We start from the raw sequence: 15,424 nt of genomic DNA, 5'->3' as shown, positions 1-15,424 counted from the left end.
GAATAAAATCATTGTCGTTTTTGTTTTCCCAAAAAGCAGCAGGTTATATAACACACGTGGTACATATGTAAAACACACGCTAATAAATGCACTTGGCAATCAAGCACTCTACTTTGAAATTTAAATAAAGCTAAGATTTTCTTCTGGCCTAGTGGGAAACTTCATTAAAATCAATTAGTTAGTACAAACCTCCAGAGAATATGGACTTTTTTTTTTTTAAGAAGGTTTAGATAGTAAGGTGCACACAATTACCTTTCCCGGGTCCCCTGTGAATGTCAGTGTCACACCTAGACAGGTGGCCAGGTGCAAGCGGATGTCCTGGAGAGGGGCCTGGGTAACTCCCCGAGTTCCCACGGCTGGCTGCATGTGTAATTGCTAGATGTGTACTAGCATATACTGAGAATGCAATAGACATGGCCAAGGAGGCTGCAGACAGATTGCACCTATCGCCAACTGCGAAGAGCAGGCCCAGGGAGATAAAAGTTGATGGCAGGCGCTCCCAGGTGAGGCCTCGGTGCAGGAGCAGAGGTTGGGGCCGCACAGCTGTTGCCGGCGCCCTGGTCCCTCCTCCCGGCGGCGGTGGCCTCCCCCCTCCCCCGCCGCGCCCGCCGCCGCCGCTCCCGCCGCCGCCGCCGCCGCCTCCCCTCCGCCTTCCAGTCCGTCCTCACGCTCCCTCCATCGCATCGCCCCCTCTCCCTCCGTCCCGTCCTCTCCGCGCCCCTCTCCCCGCCTCTCCCAGCCCCTCCTCTCTCCACCCCTCCCTGCCGCCCTCCCTCCCTCCCTCCGCCGCCCGCCCGGCCGGCCGGCGCTGCAGAGCCGACACCGGGGGGCTCTCCATGTAGCACCATGACAGGCATCGCCGCCGCCTCCTTCTTCTCCAATACCTGCCGCTTCGGGAGCTGCGGGCTGCACTTCCCCACCCTGGCCGACCTCATCGAGCACATCGAGGACAACCACATCGGTAACGGCCGGGCGGGCGGCGGCGCCGGGGCCGGGAAACTCCTGCGGGGAGAAGCCGGGTGGCCCGGGGTGGCCCGGGGGAGGCGGGCGGCGGGCGGGGACCGGGCGTGGGGGCGGCGGGTCCGGAGGCGCGAGGTGCCTGGGGGCGGGGAGCGGGGTGGGGGCGGGGAGGGCGCCCCGGGGTGCCCGGCCCGGCGGGGGGCCGGCTGGGGGGCCGGGGGCGCGGCGCCGGCTGCGGAGGGTGGGGAGGGCGCCCGCGGGGGAGCGGGGGCGGGCGCCGGGGATGCGGCGGGGCCGGGGCGGCGCGGGGCTGGGCTGCGGCGCGGAGTTAGTTGGCCGGGGGTCGGGGCGGCCGGGGGTCGGAGCGGCCGGGGGTCGGGGCGGCCGGGGGTCGGGGCGGCCGGGGGTCGGGGCCCGGGGCGGGCGTCCGCCGCTTCCGCCGGGCGCGAGCTGTCAGCGCTGCGGCGGCTGCAGCGGGGAGGTGGGAGCGGGGTGGGGGTGGCTCCGCCGCGGCAGCCATTCCGCTTCCTCCTCCCGCCGCCGCCGCTGCGTCCTGTCAGCGCCCGTTGCTAGGTGTGGTGCGGCGGAGGGGGCCGAGCCGGGGCCCCGCCGGAGGAGCCGGGGACGGGGCGCCGGGACCCGGTGCCCGCCCTGCCCGGCCCGGGCGGCCGCGGGGCTGCGGGCTGAGGTCCCGGGTGCCCCCGCGGCCGCGCCCAGCGCCCCGGGGCCCGGCCGCCCGGAGGCCCTGCGGCGGCTGCAGAGCGGTCCCCCGGGCCCGCGGCCGGGCATTTAAACGCTCCCGGGCTCCGCGATTTGCCTTTCAGATGCAGCTAGGCCCGAGTGCGCCCGCCGCGCCCGGGATCCACGGCGGCGGCCTGCGCGGCGCCCCGGGCGTGGGGGCCGCGGGGACCGCCGGGGAGGGGGCCCTCGCGGGCGGCCGCTTTCCGGTCCTGCTCAGGGCCCCGGGGCCTCTCAACAAGTCCTTTAATCCGGAGAAGTCCTTGCACACATTTGCACACTGCGATCCGGAGCTGCAGGGAGGGGTGATGGGTGGGTGCATCTGGCTCAGGCGATCCAGCCACCTGCGGAAGGTGTGGCCAGCGCCCACGAGTTGTCCTGTGTAGGCTGGAAGGTGAAGGTGATGGCCCAGCAGGGCCGCCCAATCCAAAGGACCTGTAAATTGCCCCAGAAAGTCATTCCCAAATGAATGGTCTGGATTCAGCCACGTGGATGCCGCTCAGGTTTCTACAAAGTTGAGAGAATAAACCAGGACTGCAGTGTACTTAGGCACTAATAACATAAGGCCGATTTAAGCCCCTTTACTTAGACCAATGCCTTCTATTAGCACATAGTGGGTGCTTGTGAAGCATCAATGCTTGTTTAGAATGGGATGAATGGTTTAAAAAAAAAAAGTCATTCAGAATGTCTACAGAATGCCATTCAAAAGATAATCCTGATGAGTAATTGACCACGTTTATGAAACGACATACCTAGCGTTAAACATCCATTTCATAGCTTCTGCCACCCCCTCTGATAAAGGTATGACTGAAGAGCTAGGCAAGTTTTGGTTGTCTTAAAAGCAGTTGAATGGAGTGTTCAAGTTTGCTGATTCATTTCATGATTGAATAGTCATGACTGAAGTTGCTTAAAGGATAAATCAGATTTTTCATGATGTGTAGCTTAAAATAATACTAAAACATCCGTAATGCACAGTTCCAATAGAAATTTGTTAGTTCGAGTTTCTTTCCGTACCTTCAATAATAAATAGGAAGAAATAACTGTAAATAAGTAAAGTAAATATATATTATATAAGCAAATCAATAGTGTCTTCTCATCTAGGGAAGGCTGTCATTGCATAGCTCATTCACTCTGATTAACAGTTATTTCAGGTTCAGCTAGTTAATTTAAAATAACTTTTCCACATTGCCTGTGTACTAGAAAGTATAAATTTATTAAAATGTGTTACAGTTAATCCTCAAGGAGGATTAACTCTAACATATTTGTAGATGATTTGAAACTAATTATTGGTGAATCACAAGAGCTTTTTAAGTTTGCAGAAACTGTCTTTACGATTGTGCAAACATTTTTAAAGAGGGTTAAGGGTTCCATAATCAATTTTCTTAAACTCAGCTTTTAAGTAATGACCATTTTCAAAAGGCCAGTGTTTTTCTCTTAGTGAAAATATTGAAAAAATTAAGTTTATAACAATAGCTATGATTTAGGAGAACTGTGTAGCAAGGCTAACAATTACTATACTTTGGAAGTAGTGTGAAGTTGGCAAACTTTATGGAAAGTAAATGTTAAAATGAACAAACAGTGAAAATCCCCAGGGTGAGGAGACCCTCTTATTATCTCCGTCCACTGAGGAGAGGCCTCTTACTTTCAAACACCAGCTCCATATGCAGAAAGAAAGAATAAAAATAACCTGACTCTGTAATTTAAAAATCCTTGTTTATAGGCAGTGTCAAATAACTTTGCTTTTGATGAAGAGACATGAGTAAACATATATCAGACAAAGTATTTGGTGGAAGATCTATTGTGAAGTGGTATTTATTGCTTGTGGTTCAGTCTAAATTTTTAGAGATGGTTATATGGTTGTTTTTAATGATTGCCGTACTGATTTCATGTCCATGTTGTCCAGTGGCCACATTAGAAAGATGTGTGAAAAGATGGCTAAGATATATATATTAATGTTATCTTTAATTTGTTTTTAGGGAGCTTGCTGTTTAGCAATCATAAGAGTATTAGAGATATGGTTAGGTGGCATTTCCATCTTGGGGACCTTGTAGCCACTAGTCAAAATCCTAAGCAGCAATGAAATGAAGGTTTATGGAACTATGGCATGTGTCTTGCTTGACAGATTTTTCAAGGCCTTTAGTGTACAAGGCCCATAGTTTTCACTATAACTATATTGTTTAGTACAGATTCAGTGCATTAAGTTGAGTGTAGCTGTCTCTTCTACCTTACACATGTACACTTAGCTCTTGTTTTACATTATTTCCCCGTACCCATAAGGAACAAGGACCTGGGGCTGTAGAGCCAAGGGAAGTATGATTTTTCACCAGCCTCTGTGTTAGCTCTCTTCCTTCCTCCTGGAAGAGTGCTGCACCTGTGTTCCTCTTTTCTCCTTTGAGTGCCATCGCTGCTAGCACAGGAGCACCTATCTTTCTGTGCAGCCCGAGTGGCCCAGTGAAACCCTCCCCCAATATATATTGCCTGGAAACCCCAAAGGCCTGTCACTGTGCAGTGTTTCTGCTTCAGCCTTGCTGTCCACTTACCCACGCCTGGCTCTGTTTCCTGAAGAAGGGAACGCTGATCAGGATGTGCTTGCTTCTTATCTATGAGTAGATACTTGAGTATGTAAAAACAAACAAACAAACAAACAAAAAAACACCAAAAACATTCTTGACATGCATATCCTAGATAGGTGAAGTTAAATTGGTAACCAGGAATCACAGAAACAGCAAGAGCACTAAATTTAGCCCTGAAGGTCATGTCACAGAACATGAAATGCCTGCTTCTCCACGTATGCATCCCGGTGCTTTAAAATCTCTGTCTTTTGGCCTCAGAGAGACAGCCAGTCAATCATTCTTACCAGATGTGATTATTTGGTACATTTGTAAAAGTGCCTATGCATATTGAATTTACTTGTGTAATAATATCTATCGAGTACCTGTTTTGTACCAGGCACAATTCTAGTCATTTGGTGTTTTTTGGTGAACAAAGATGCCATCCTTTGGGGATTTTATGTTCTGCTGGTGGAAGATAGACAACAAGCTATCAGCATAAGAAGTAAATTATATAATATGTTGGAAGGTGGTATGGAAAAGGGAAAGATTAGAATGGGCTGAAATGGATTAGGAGGAGGTGGTGTTGGAATTGATTGGCCAGGATAGGCCTCACTGAGAAGCTGATAGGTGAGCAAAAACCTTGACAGAAATGAGGGAGTTAGCCATGAGGCCATGCAGGGAACATCGAGTTCCAGGCAGAGGAAACAGAGAGTGCAAAGGCCCTGGGGCAGGACACACCTTTTAAACTGAAACACAGAATCTGGCCCAATTCGGTTATTCTTGTGATGGTACTAAACTAGCAGGTCATTTGAAACTGCCCAGCTGTTAGGAGCCTCAGCATTGCGGTTGTTGACTCGGGGTTTCCTGTAGAGGCCTCAATAGGAGTATTATTGCCTAATAGTGGCTTACAGTAGCTATGACTTGGCAATGCTTGACCCCGAATGTCAGCAGGTTTCTACCTGTTAGTTTCTTCATCTCCACATCTCAGGTAAAACTCCTGCTGCTTCATTTCATAGGATAGATTTATAAGCCATGTAATTAATAAAGATAAAAGTCTCTGGAAAGCAAAATAAGGTAGTTTCTATCGATAGTGTAGAATTTGGCTCCAGGGATAGTTTAGTGAACATTTGCATTATCTTCTCTGAGAGGCATCATGATATACTAAATACGTAGGCATACAATGTGGCCCTTATCATCGCTACTTTTTAGGTGAGCAAACTGAGGCACAGAAAGGTTATATAGCTTGCCTTGGCTGGTAAGTGTGAGCTGGAATTTGAATTTCAGATAGGTACGCAGAGCTGTGCCTGTCATATTGTCAAGTAGGTAAGATGGTGCGATCCCTAATCCCCTTCCAGACACAATGGAACTGTGTGTTTCCTCCTTCGGAAAGGAACAGCTCTTGAGGATCATCTAGGAGGCAGCAGAGTGAACCAAGCTCCTATGGGTTTGAATACACATCGCTGCCACTTGTTAGCTGTTTGACTGTGGGCAAATGGCTTAAATACACTGTGCCTCAGTTTCCTTCTCTGTATAATGCGGATGAGAACAGCGCCTAACCCATGGAGTGGCTGATGAGAAGTGAGCTAATAAGTGCAAAATTCTCATCTGCAATATTAAATTATCAACACCCAATTTTTTTTTTTTTTTGACGTTTTGCGTATTACTAAATGAGTACGTTTGGAATCCTTCTGTGCATGTCTACATTAGAGGTTACCAGAATGTGGGTGTGTCCACCTACTTGTGATACCGTTTGGGACATCTTACAGCTATGTAAACTTATCTGGCCTTTCCCAAGAAAGAATGAGAATAGTGTACTGTGCAGGAGACGCTTCGGCAGCCCAGCGTTGGGTTGCGGCCTCTGGCCACTTTCTCTTCTGTGTGGCCAGAGGTACTTCAGATGCTGGCAGCGGCTTTTGCCCGTGTGGACTGGAAAGTGGTGTCAAGGCCAGTGGCTTCCAACATGGCCTTTCCTGTGGCCTGTTTATTTGAAAAAACCCAGGACTGAAAAGAGACACTGTGCCTTGGGCCTCTGGGCACAGTCCCACGAGGTCATTTCCTGTGGGACTGTGCCCAGAGAAGGAATGAGTGAATGAAAAAATGAATGAATGAAAGGCTTGTCACTGTCTGCCCTGCTCTCTGTCTGCACCCTGTGGCTTGGCGGCAAGATGCCCTCTTCCTCCCGTGGTTCACAAGAAGGTTGTCAGTACAGAGCCAGGGAAGTTTTAAGTGTGTATATGTGTGTGTGTGGGCGTGTGTGTGTGTGTGCATGCCCGTATACACACACTTGTGCACACATATACATTAGGGGATGGAGGATCCAAATCTAAAACTGCATGACATTCTCCAAAGCACCATCTTCAGTAGTTTTTTCTTGTGCCCACATCTCACCTGTAACCACTCAGCTCACCATGTATGAAACATTGCTTGTGAACATCCGGTCTCATAAGTTTCACAAGTAGCTTCTGATTATTTTCCTTTGTATGTGTCTTCTGATGTGTGATGAAATATACAGACAGAAAACCCTGCTGCCTGCAACAGACTGGGTTGACAAAAGCCTTCCGTATTCTCTGGAAAATGGCTTCCTGTAGAGTACATATAGTATATGCTGGAGACACTTCCCATCTTGGCAATTCTGGAAATGCAAACTGGCAGCTGTATTCAGAAAACCGCGTTCTTCCTTTGATGGCCGTGAAGAAGCCTCCAGGCCGGAGCAGGCTGTGACATCTGAAGAGAGGGGCTTTCCTAGGACTGTTTGGAAGCCAGAGGCCTTGTATTCTAGACTGAGGTCCAAAAGGACACTGCTATTGACCCCCTTAAAAATCTTCCCTTTTGCCGAAACTGGTTTGGCTCAGTGGATAGAGCGTCGGCCTGCGGACTGAAAGGTCCCAGGTTCAACTCTGGTCAAGGGCATGTACCTTGGTTTCAGGCACATCCCCAGTGCGGGGTGTGCAAGAGGCAGCTGATCGATGATTCTCTCTCATTGATGTTTCTAACTCTCTATCCCTCTCTCTTCCTCTCTGTAAAAAAAACAATAAAAAATATATTTTTTAAAAAATCCTCCCTTTTGACTGGCCGGTAGTGCTCAGTGGTTGAACATCAACCTATGAACCAGAAGGTCACGGTTCAATTCCCAATAAGGACACATGTCCGGGTTGTGAGCTCGATCCCCAGTAGGAGGCAGCTGATCGATGATTTCCTCTCAACATTAATGTTTCTGTCTCTCTCCCTCTCCCTTGTTCTCTGAAATCAATAAAATATATATATATATATTAAAAATCCTTTTATCCAGCTTTGGCTCAGAAGACAGAACTATACTTGACATGCCTTTGTATTTCTCTCCTGCCCCCTCCTTACCTCTGGCAGATCTGGACAGTACAGACCTGTCACAGGCACCATGGAAGAAATACTTGCTGGGTTGCAGATAATACATTTTATTTCATGATGGAATAATCGATTTGTTTCATATTGACCGGTTAATGTGTTAAATAGAAAATGTTTATTTAAAATCTGAAAATCAGAAATGGCGAATGTCAGTATATTTGTTTTGAAAAAATGCCTTTCATTTTAGTATTTAATAGGCTAAATCTAAAGTTTAAAAATGTATATTTTCTGCTTGCAGTAAGCCCTCGAATGTTGCATTAGTTTTCACCTATTTTTTTTTAAAGGCCAGCTGCAAGCAGAGACCAGACTGATGGATGTGCGCTTTAAGGATGAAGTCTTCCCAATGGCTCTGTTTCCATGTTGGCAGGTGTCCGTGACTCTTCTGGAGTCACTAACTGCAGACTCTCTGTCCAGCACCGGCTGTGGTGGTTTCCTCATGGCCAGAGTGGCCTGGCCTCGCCACCCATACTGGCTTCCCAAAGGAAGCCCTGCTTACTGTCTGCTAGGCTGTAAGAGTGACCTTCTCCTGAGACAGACCTCCTTGTAGGGACAAGATCTGGACACTCTTTTATCAGCCTGGAAAGACCCACTGTTTTGTTGGTATTATATGTAGAATTGATGTATATACATAATGCATAGATAACTGTATATTTGTTTATACATAAATACTAGTATACATTACTTTACATATGTATATACATTACATATAAGTAAAACTAATACATATATAAAACATTAGTAAATAACATATGTACATATGTATATATAACATGTATATGTGTATGCAAATATACGTGTGTGTGTGTATATATATATATATATGATACAAACATATATTTCTATTATACATACATTCTCTCTCTCTGTCTCTGTCAAGATCAGTATGGATAGTGATAACTACCATACACGCTTTTTAGTATTTCCTGTATGCTAATATTTAAGACAGTACTTCCTGTCTCCAAGGAATTGGAATTTATTTGGAGAGGCTAGACATGTACAGACTGAGATAAATGATGATTAATAATAGGAACCATAGAGGCAAATTTTTATTGAAGCTAGTGAAGCTCACACCCCAGGGTCCTTCACTTGTACAATATATGTTTCACCCTTTTTTAATACATTGCTAGGGGCCGCCCAACCCTGTCCCTGCAGTGGAGGAGCCCTATTAGTGTGCACAGCACTGTGTTCATGGAATCACACTTGTCAAACTTGAAAAAGTAAGATTAATATCAGTTGATTAATGCTTTCCTTTCCTCTATGATGTTCCCTCTGTAACATTTCTCCTTGGGGTCAGTGACATCATAGTTGAGAGTATTTCTGAGACATAGCTAAGGGGAAGTGAGTTGGGGAAGACCTTTAGTTTGGATTTGTAGGATGTATTTATACAGCTCACAGTAATCTGTGTCTATGTAGGTTATTCCTAGCCATCCTAATGGGAATCACTTCCCAGGAACACCACCTGCTGTGCCAACTCACCGAGGGTCTTTGCACCCTGGGGCAGGGGCAGGGACACGGGCAGAGGTAGCACTGCAGCATGAACGAGGACTATTGACATCTGCCAATAGGGATCGGTTTGAATGGATGGAGCCAGAAGCTAGTCTGTAAAGTTCTACTTTTTAGATGTGTAGAATTGTAAGTCGAGGATTTAGTCTTATCTAAGTGTAGTTAAATGGACATTCTTCTGTTAGGAATATACTCAATAATGCAAATATATATTGATAAATGCACCATTTAAAAATATTTTTATTGATTTTTAGAGAGAGAAAGAAAGAAACATCCATGTGAGAGCAGAACATAGATCAGTTGCCTTCTCCATGCCCCCTACTGGGGATCAGACCCAGAACCTGGGCACGTGCCTTGACCCACAATTGAACCAGCAACCTTTGGTGCATGGGACAATGTCCAACCAACTGAGCCACAACAGTCAGAGCAAATGCATCATTTTAAAATTCTGTGTATAAGTTTCTTGTTCATTTGATTTGAGTGTGGGTGTGTATTGGGGGGGGGGGTGTATAATTACTGACAGTAAATTTATTAATGAGTGTCATCAACACAAAGAATATTTAAAGTTAGTCAGTGCACAATAAACTTTGTAATGCGCTGAGTTCTCATGGCTCATATATGAAAGAAAATTAATAGAAATTTTTATAAATTTGACAACCATCCTAAAAATGTTATAGCATCACCAATAAACAACTGTGAGTCTGAAAGTAACTTTAATGAATTATCAATAATTAAATCCAAATTTCAATCCCCCACACTTGAGGAAAGACTCATTTATCTTGGGATCTCATAGGAATTATTAATATAAATCATTGTCATATAAGAAGAAATCAAGGAGTGTGCAGCCCAAAAGAGGCACTTAGGGTGGTGTGTGAGGTGGTTAATTAATTCACATGTTGGGTTGTTTTTCTGGATTTGAATTTGTGATGTTTTGGTGATGACAGCTTTTAAATATAACTTTTGTAAGCATTTTGTATTTGTAACCTTGCTTTTTTTTTTTTTTTTTTTTCCATAAAGAGGGTCTAAAGCTGCAGGCCTTACTGAACTTGGGTCTATTTCTTGGTACCCACAGGGAGTCTGCATTTCATACAGAGACTGTTCTAAGCAATTTCATTCAGTATTTAATGCACCTTCATTGCAAAACTATGAACTATCCCGTCCTGACAGTTTGTCCAATTGGGAGTTAAGAATGCTGCCATATTTGTTAAGTACCTTATCTAGTGAACTATGAACTAGAATGTTTATTTTGGTAAGACTGTACATAAAGCAGAAATATTTTCCTTCAGGACAGTAAGCCTCTTTTACCTGCTAAGACAGCCTCATTACAATTGGCCCTTCCCACTGCCCTCAGCATCTGCCATCTCTGCCAGGATTGACCGCCCCAGACTTTGTAGTCACTACTTGGCACTGTGCCGCCCCCAGAAACACAGCCCCTTCCTGCAGGGTTGGGCCTTGTCCTCTTCCCAGCCTCTTCTTCAAGACGTATTTTCGGAAATGAAATGAAAATAAAAACCGAGAGGAGCCGAAACCGGTTTGGCTCAGTGGATAGAGTGTCTGTCTGCGGACTGAAAGGTCCCAGGTTTGATTCCGGTCAAGGGCATGTACCTTGGTTGCGGGCATATCCCCAGTAGGGGGTGTGCAACAGGCAGCTAATTGATGTTTCTCTCTCCTTGATGTTTCTAACTCTATCCCTCTCCCTTCCTCTCTGTAAAAACTCAATAAAATATATTTTTTAAAAAACAAAACCGAGAAGTGCTTCCAGGGCTGTGAAAAGAGTAAGTTGAGAGGGTAACTTTGGGGATTGAAAAATGGATCTTGGAAATGGATCTTCTGTGGAGGTGTGCATATATGATGAATGATATACATCTGTGTCTGTACGTATGTGTTCATGGCATACGCATATTACCAGTTATGCAATTAGTCTAGGGTAGTTAATATTAAGGGATTTTGAAGACTTTTAAAAAGAGATTTGAAGAGGAAATCCATGTCTTTATCTTTATACTTGGGAATTGAGCTTGGTTAGTTATTTTTTTAGGTTAAGGATATTATGAAGCTTAGGTGAGTCATTTCTTGCTTTACCTACAATATTTGGTTGCCTAGAACATTCCAGGGCTTAAACAGTGCTAGGGCAAAGTATATCTTGCTTCCTCAAGCCTCTTTGCCAGGGGCTTTTGGTATAAAGGGAGGCAAGGGATTGGAGTTGGGAGAAGGGATTGGACTCTGAGGCTAAACAGACCTAGATTATTGAATCTTGATTCCAACCTTTTCAAACTGGGATATTTCTGATAATCCCTTTTAGTATAAAATTGTCACTAGCCAGTGCCTTCCTAGAAGGGCCTACCAGGATGGCATGGCCTAGTTGCTTTATATTCTTCACTTAAGAGTGCAGTATTAGTCCCATTTGACGCAGACAAAAACCAAGACAGACCAGGAACCTGGCCTGAAGTCCCATCTATAGGATATTTGCATTTTAATAGAAGGCTCTTGGGTACCAATGCATCTTACACACACTGAAAGGCTGATTTCCAAAGGCAGCAATTGGCTGGTTGGGGAGATACTTGATGACTGCCTTCTGGTAGAAACACAACTGTTTCCAGACTTTTGAAGAAAATGCTTATGTAGGATGGGAGGGTGCATGAGCATCCCATCATCACAGTACCAGCTCTGAAAACAATCATTTGGCAGTTCTAGCATGGTTGTAATTACTGAACTGTCTAATGGTGCTAACCAAGTTTCTCTCTTTCAGTGATATTTATCAGGGAGTAGGGGTCTCCTGACAAACATATCTAACACTATAATAATAACATAATGCCTAGTACACACTTAAAAATTCTCTTTTACTTAGGTTTTCAAAATTAAAATTATGGAATTATGTTCATGTACATTATTTTTTAAATGTGTTTGGCCAGTGGCACCTAACAGGACCCTACTATAAACGTTGGGAATTAAGAGCCAAAACCCTGGTTGCTTTTGGCACGTGTTTAGAGCCCTCCCTGTCAGACACTTCCCTGGTGGCATTCACAAAGAGAGCACACTTTAGGTCACATGACTCCATCACCAAACCTTGATGGTGGAGCACAGCTGGGCTTGAAACTGAAGCACCCTTTTCCTTACCTATCTCATTCAGTGGGAGTCTTTCTAATTTGGCTGCCTGATTCTCAGTACATGGTGTAATTATGTAAGTAATGGCAAAAGCAGGGGAATTTTGCTGACATATTTGTACAGCTCACTGTTAAGTAAACTGAGCACTATGGTAATAAGCATAAATTATGCCCAGGCTTCCTTAGGTATCAAACATCAAATGAAGGAAATGAGGTTTTTAAAGTTTCTTTGTAAACACAAGCGAAGTACATATTACTGAAAGCCTTCACTTAAAAAATTCCAGGTTAACTTTTCTAAATCTCTCTTCTTTCCTTGGAAGAGAAGACAGGCCCCAAGGAACCTATAGATAGTTCAGGTTGTAGATCTTTACAGTCAATCTTTTGATAGGGTGTTTCCAACACCAGACATCTGGATTTGGGCACCAACTCAGCCCAATGGTTGGCAATGGTGTGATTGAAATGAATGTGTCTGCATTGGAAACCCCCTTTCATAGGCTGGCTTCACTTCATCACTTCCAAGGGCCACACCAAAACATCTGCTGTTATATATGAACATTGAACAAAACTTTTGGTCAAGAGATGTTATATGTGCATTTCTCTTCAGATGTTTGGATAAAGAAAGATTATTTTGTCAAAACCTGGAAAGATGATAGCATCTTAAGTGTTTATGTAATGTGTATTGTAAAGTCATGAGAATGATTCTTACCTGTGGCTTGTAGGAATCAGTCTTACTGATATAAGTCATACCTTATATGTCAGCAGAGTTTATGTCAAGAGTTTTCACCTTGGGTCGCCATCAGAATCACTTGGGTGAACCTATAAAAGTAAAGCTGCCTGGGCTTCCCCACAAGAGCTCATGATGTGACTGACCTAGAGTGGCCAGAGTCTGTGTTTTTAAAAAATATATTTTTATTGATTTCAGAGAGAAAAGGAGAGAGGGAGAGAGATATAGAAACATCAATGATGAGAGAGAATCATTCATTGGCTGCTTCCTGCACACCCCACACTGGGGATCGATCCCGCAACCCAGGCATGTGCCCTGACCGGGAATTGAATTGTGACTTCCTGGTTCATAGATCAACATTCAACCACTAAGCCATGCCTCTGGGTATGAATCTGTTTGTTTGTTTGTTTGTTTGTTTTTGTTGTTGTTGTTGTTGTTGTTGTTTTAATATTACACAGTTGATTATAATATGTTGTCCATGTTGAGAACCCATGGGTGTACATTAACGCAATAATTCACATTGTAAGGATTATGGAATTTTAAAAGGGAATCCAACTGTTAAAGAGGCGTGACCCTTATTCTACTTCCTTGCGACAGATGTAGGTTTTACCGTAGAGCAAGTTTGAAGATGTAATAATATCTCATGTTGTACACCAGACACGCTCATAAGAAGGAGCCTGTGGCCTGAGGATCTCTTACACATGACACATGTATGAGTGAAGTGACCAAGTTCAATGTAAGTGGGAGAGGTGGCAAACTGGAGAGCCCTTGCTTCACTTAAAGAGGCAGCCACTGCTCCTCCAGCCTGGTGTTGCCATGTTGGAGTGCAGGCCCTTGGCTGGGAGATCCTTTCAGTAATGTTACTATTTGAGAAAGAGAAGCTGGGAGTTAAGATGTTTATGTGAAATGTGTCTTTGAATGTTTGCAACTAATACAGATAGTTTTCAAATATTGTGCAAGAAAACCACTCCATGTAATCATGGTATTTAACAAGAGATATTGATAGGCCGTGTGTTTTAATGGAGTTCATAGGAATACTGAGATGTAAGCTTTGAGGACTTTTGTTTCTAGCAAGGAAGCTACATAAACTACAGAGGCATCATAGAAAAAATAGTAGTTTAGTGGTGTGTGTTTTTTTAATTTCCATTCCTCTTTAAGAAATGGTTAACTGTACTTTAATAAGAAAACTTTGTAATTGAAATTTTTTTGTTTATAACAAATTCTGAACCACAAGTCTCATTCCTCAGAGTGTATTCAGATCATCATCGGTTGCATTTCCCTCCACCAGGGGACAAAAAAAAAAGCAGAATCCCTCAAAAACTCTATCCTGAGTGTTTGCATCGTGGTAAGAATACATTTTGCAGGTGTTTAAGCATCGTATCACTGAAAAACTGGGAGGAAGCTTAGCCATGATCTACTCCAGTTAGCTCATTCCTTGGCTGAAGAAGCTGAGGTGATGTGAAGTCATGGGCAAGCGACAGAGCTGGGCCCAGAGGAGCGGGGAGAACAGCATGGAGCAATGGTTCAGTCCGTGGATCTTGGAGCCAAGTTGCCTCACCTGGCTCCCTGACTTTGCCCCTTCTGTCACGCTTTATCACCTCGCCATGCCTCGTTATCTTCATCTCTAAAATGAGAACAATTCTACCTGTCTTTAGTGAGATACCATTTATACTTGGTATGTGAGCTGGTGGAACTCAGGTCAACTCTGAAGAAAAGAAAGCCCAGGCAGTTCCCTTCCTTGCCTTGTGGAGGACTCTGTGCTGGAGGCCTTACCAGAGTGGTTTGGGGTGCTGCCTCAAATCCCACTGGCTTAGGGGGCTTTGGCCAAGTCATTTAATTTCTCTAGGTCTCAACTTCTGCTCAATGAGGATAGTTAGTGTTTACCTTGGAGCATTGTTATGAGGATTAAAGAAAAACATGCATGTGAAGGGGCTGGCAACTAGGAAGCACCCCATGAATGTTAATACTGGTGTGATTGTGCCAACTTTCTGCACCAGGACGATGCACCCATGGCCACATTCCACAGATTACCAATCAAAATAACCTTATACATTTCTGAGTTTCGCTAAGCATTTTTAGTTTGGGATGGTGGGTGAGATTTGACTTCCTTGGAAGTTTTGGTTGGTGTTTGTATAAGTCATACTGAGTGGTCCTAGGAATCCATGAGCTGTTAAAACATTCCACACACAAATTCTTGCTGTTTCAAAATATACCAGCCTTAATTTAGTATTGTTTATCCAGATTGAAGTTTTTGAGACATTAGATCATGTGATGACAAAAATGACTTCCATATTTGATAAATAGAATTTTTCTATTTGGGGGAAAAAGGCATTTTAAGGGACTACAGAGGTTTATTCAATTGTATACAGAAGATGTAATTTTTTCATGTACCAACTAAGCGATGGAAAAACAGGAGATGATTTTGTATGTATCATTTATCAAGGTTTATTGTGAGTCATTCAAAC

General features: G+C 44.5%; 1 protein-coding gene across 4 annotated transcripts in view; it reads left to right on the top strand.

Moving 5' to 3' along the window:
• The first annotated feature begins 233 nt into the window (after positions 1-233).
• Positions 234-15,424, top strand: part of JAZF1 (JAZF zinc finger 1) — a 283,712-nt gene continuing 268,521 nt past the window's right edge. For 2 of the 4 annotated variants that reach the window (XM_084896408.1, XM_084896407.1), the window contains exon 1: positions 234-961. In XM_084896408.1, the coding sequence (XP_084752534.1) occupies positions 847-961 (115 nt within the window). In that variant the 5' untranslated portion in view covers positions 234-846. The remainder of the gene's footprint in view (positions 962-15,424) is intronic. The other 2 variants (XR_014796087.1, XM_084896406.1) reach the window with 2 other exon arrangements.

The sequence above is a fragment of the Pipistrellus hanaki genome (genome assembly GCF_964339955.1).
Source record: "Pipistrellus hanaki genome assembly, chromosome: 10".
In the NCBI taxonomy this organism is placed as follows: Eukaryota; Metazoa; Chordata; class Mammalia; order Chiroptera; family Vespertilionidae; genus Pipistrellus; species Pipistrellus hanaki.
This window is presented reverse-complemented; position numbering and strand designations above follow the sequence as displayed.